Genomic DNA, 960 nt, shown 5'->3' on the forward strand with positions numbered 1-960 from the left:
ATGGCATCATCACTAGTAGTGCTCTTGTTAGTCCGATCATGGTGAACGCGACACTGATGGTAACAGAAGTCTTCATCTCATTGGTGACACTCAGGAAATCCTAAATGTAATAGTACATAATTATCGCATCTCTACTACTGTGAATACTCCTAGGCTTGCGAGGCAGCCATCGAAGAGATCATATTCACATGTCGTAAGCCTGTCGTGGGCCCTGGAGATTCGAAAAAGGAAGTTGTTATTTCCAACGACATAGCAGCGAAGGTCAGCCAGCCCCTGCGGCCCTCGTGTTTGGAAATACGGCTAAGTCAGGTCATTGGCTACAGGGGATGCGTTATTGACGAGATCAAACGACGATCGCATACTCGCATTGAGGTGGTTCCTACAGAGGACGGTGGTCCTGGGGAGGAGAGGACAGTCGTGCTAGTTGGACCTGAGGATAATTGCGAAGAAGGGGTAAGGACTTGCTGCCATCCCGGAGGTATCCGGTTCGAATCCAGGATGTGTCATTTTGTAGGCACGTATAGTACGGGAAATCGTGACTGGCGAGCTCGACATATCACCGATCATTGATGACTTCAAACGGGAGCATCAACTGGATGAATATGATCTTTCCGGGGGCAAGGGTAGCGGCTACCACGGTAAGGGTGGTAAGGGCTACGACTGGCGCGGAGGCAGCAGTAAGGGTGGCTGGGGTGATGACAACTCTCGGTACGCTGGTGGTAATGGTGATTGGTCCGGCAGTGGTAAGGGAGGCTGGTCTGGCAGTGGTAAAGGAGGTTGGGGTAAGGGCAAGGGCGGTGACTATGGTGGGAAGGGCGGCTTCGCAAGGGAGGTGATGACTCATCCGACTATTATGGTGGTCGTGGTAAGGGTATGCGCCCAGTCCGGCTCCCTATAGAGGTATGGTAACCGTAGTGACTCCTATAGTAGCTCTCGCTATGGCGGTGGTGGCGGCAAAGG

The 960-nt window shown here is 52.5% G+C and overlaps 1 protein-coding gene across 1 annotated transcript; it reads left to right on the forward strand.

The window, feature by feature from the left end:
- Positions 1 to 153: 153 nt before the first annotated feature.
- Pmar_PMAR011199 (conserved hypothetical protein) lies at positions 154 to 865 on the forward strand (the record flags this gene model as incomplete). The annotated part of the gene is made up of 3 exons (XM_002767968.1): positions 154 to 261; positions 310 to 453; positions 515 to 865. Coding segments are annotated over 3 exons (603 nt in total), but the record flags the coding sequence as incomplete, so codon positions are not given.
- Between the last annotated feature and the right edge of the window lie 95 nt (positions 866 to 960).

The sequence above is a fragment of the Perkinsus marinus genome (genome assembly GCF_000006405.1).
Source record: "Perkinsus marinus ATCC 50983 genomic scaffold scf_1104296969292, whole genome shotgun sequence".
Taxonomy (NCBI): domain Eukaryota; phylum Perkinsozoa; order Perkinsida; family Perkinsidae; genus Perkinsus; species Perkinsus marinus.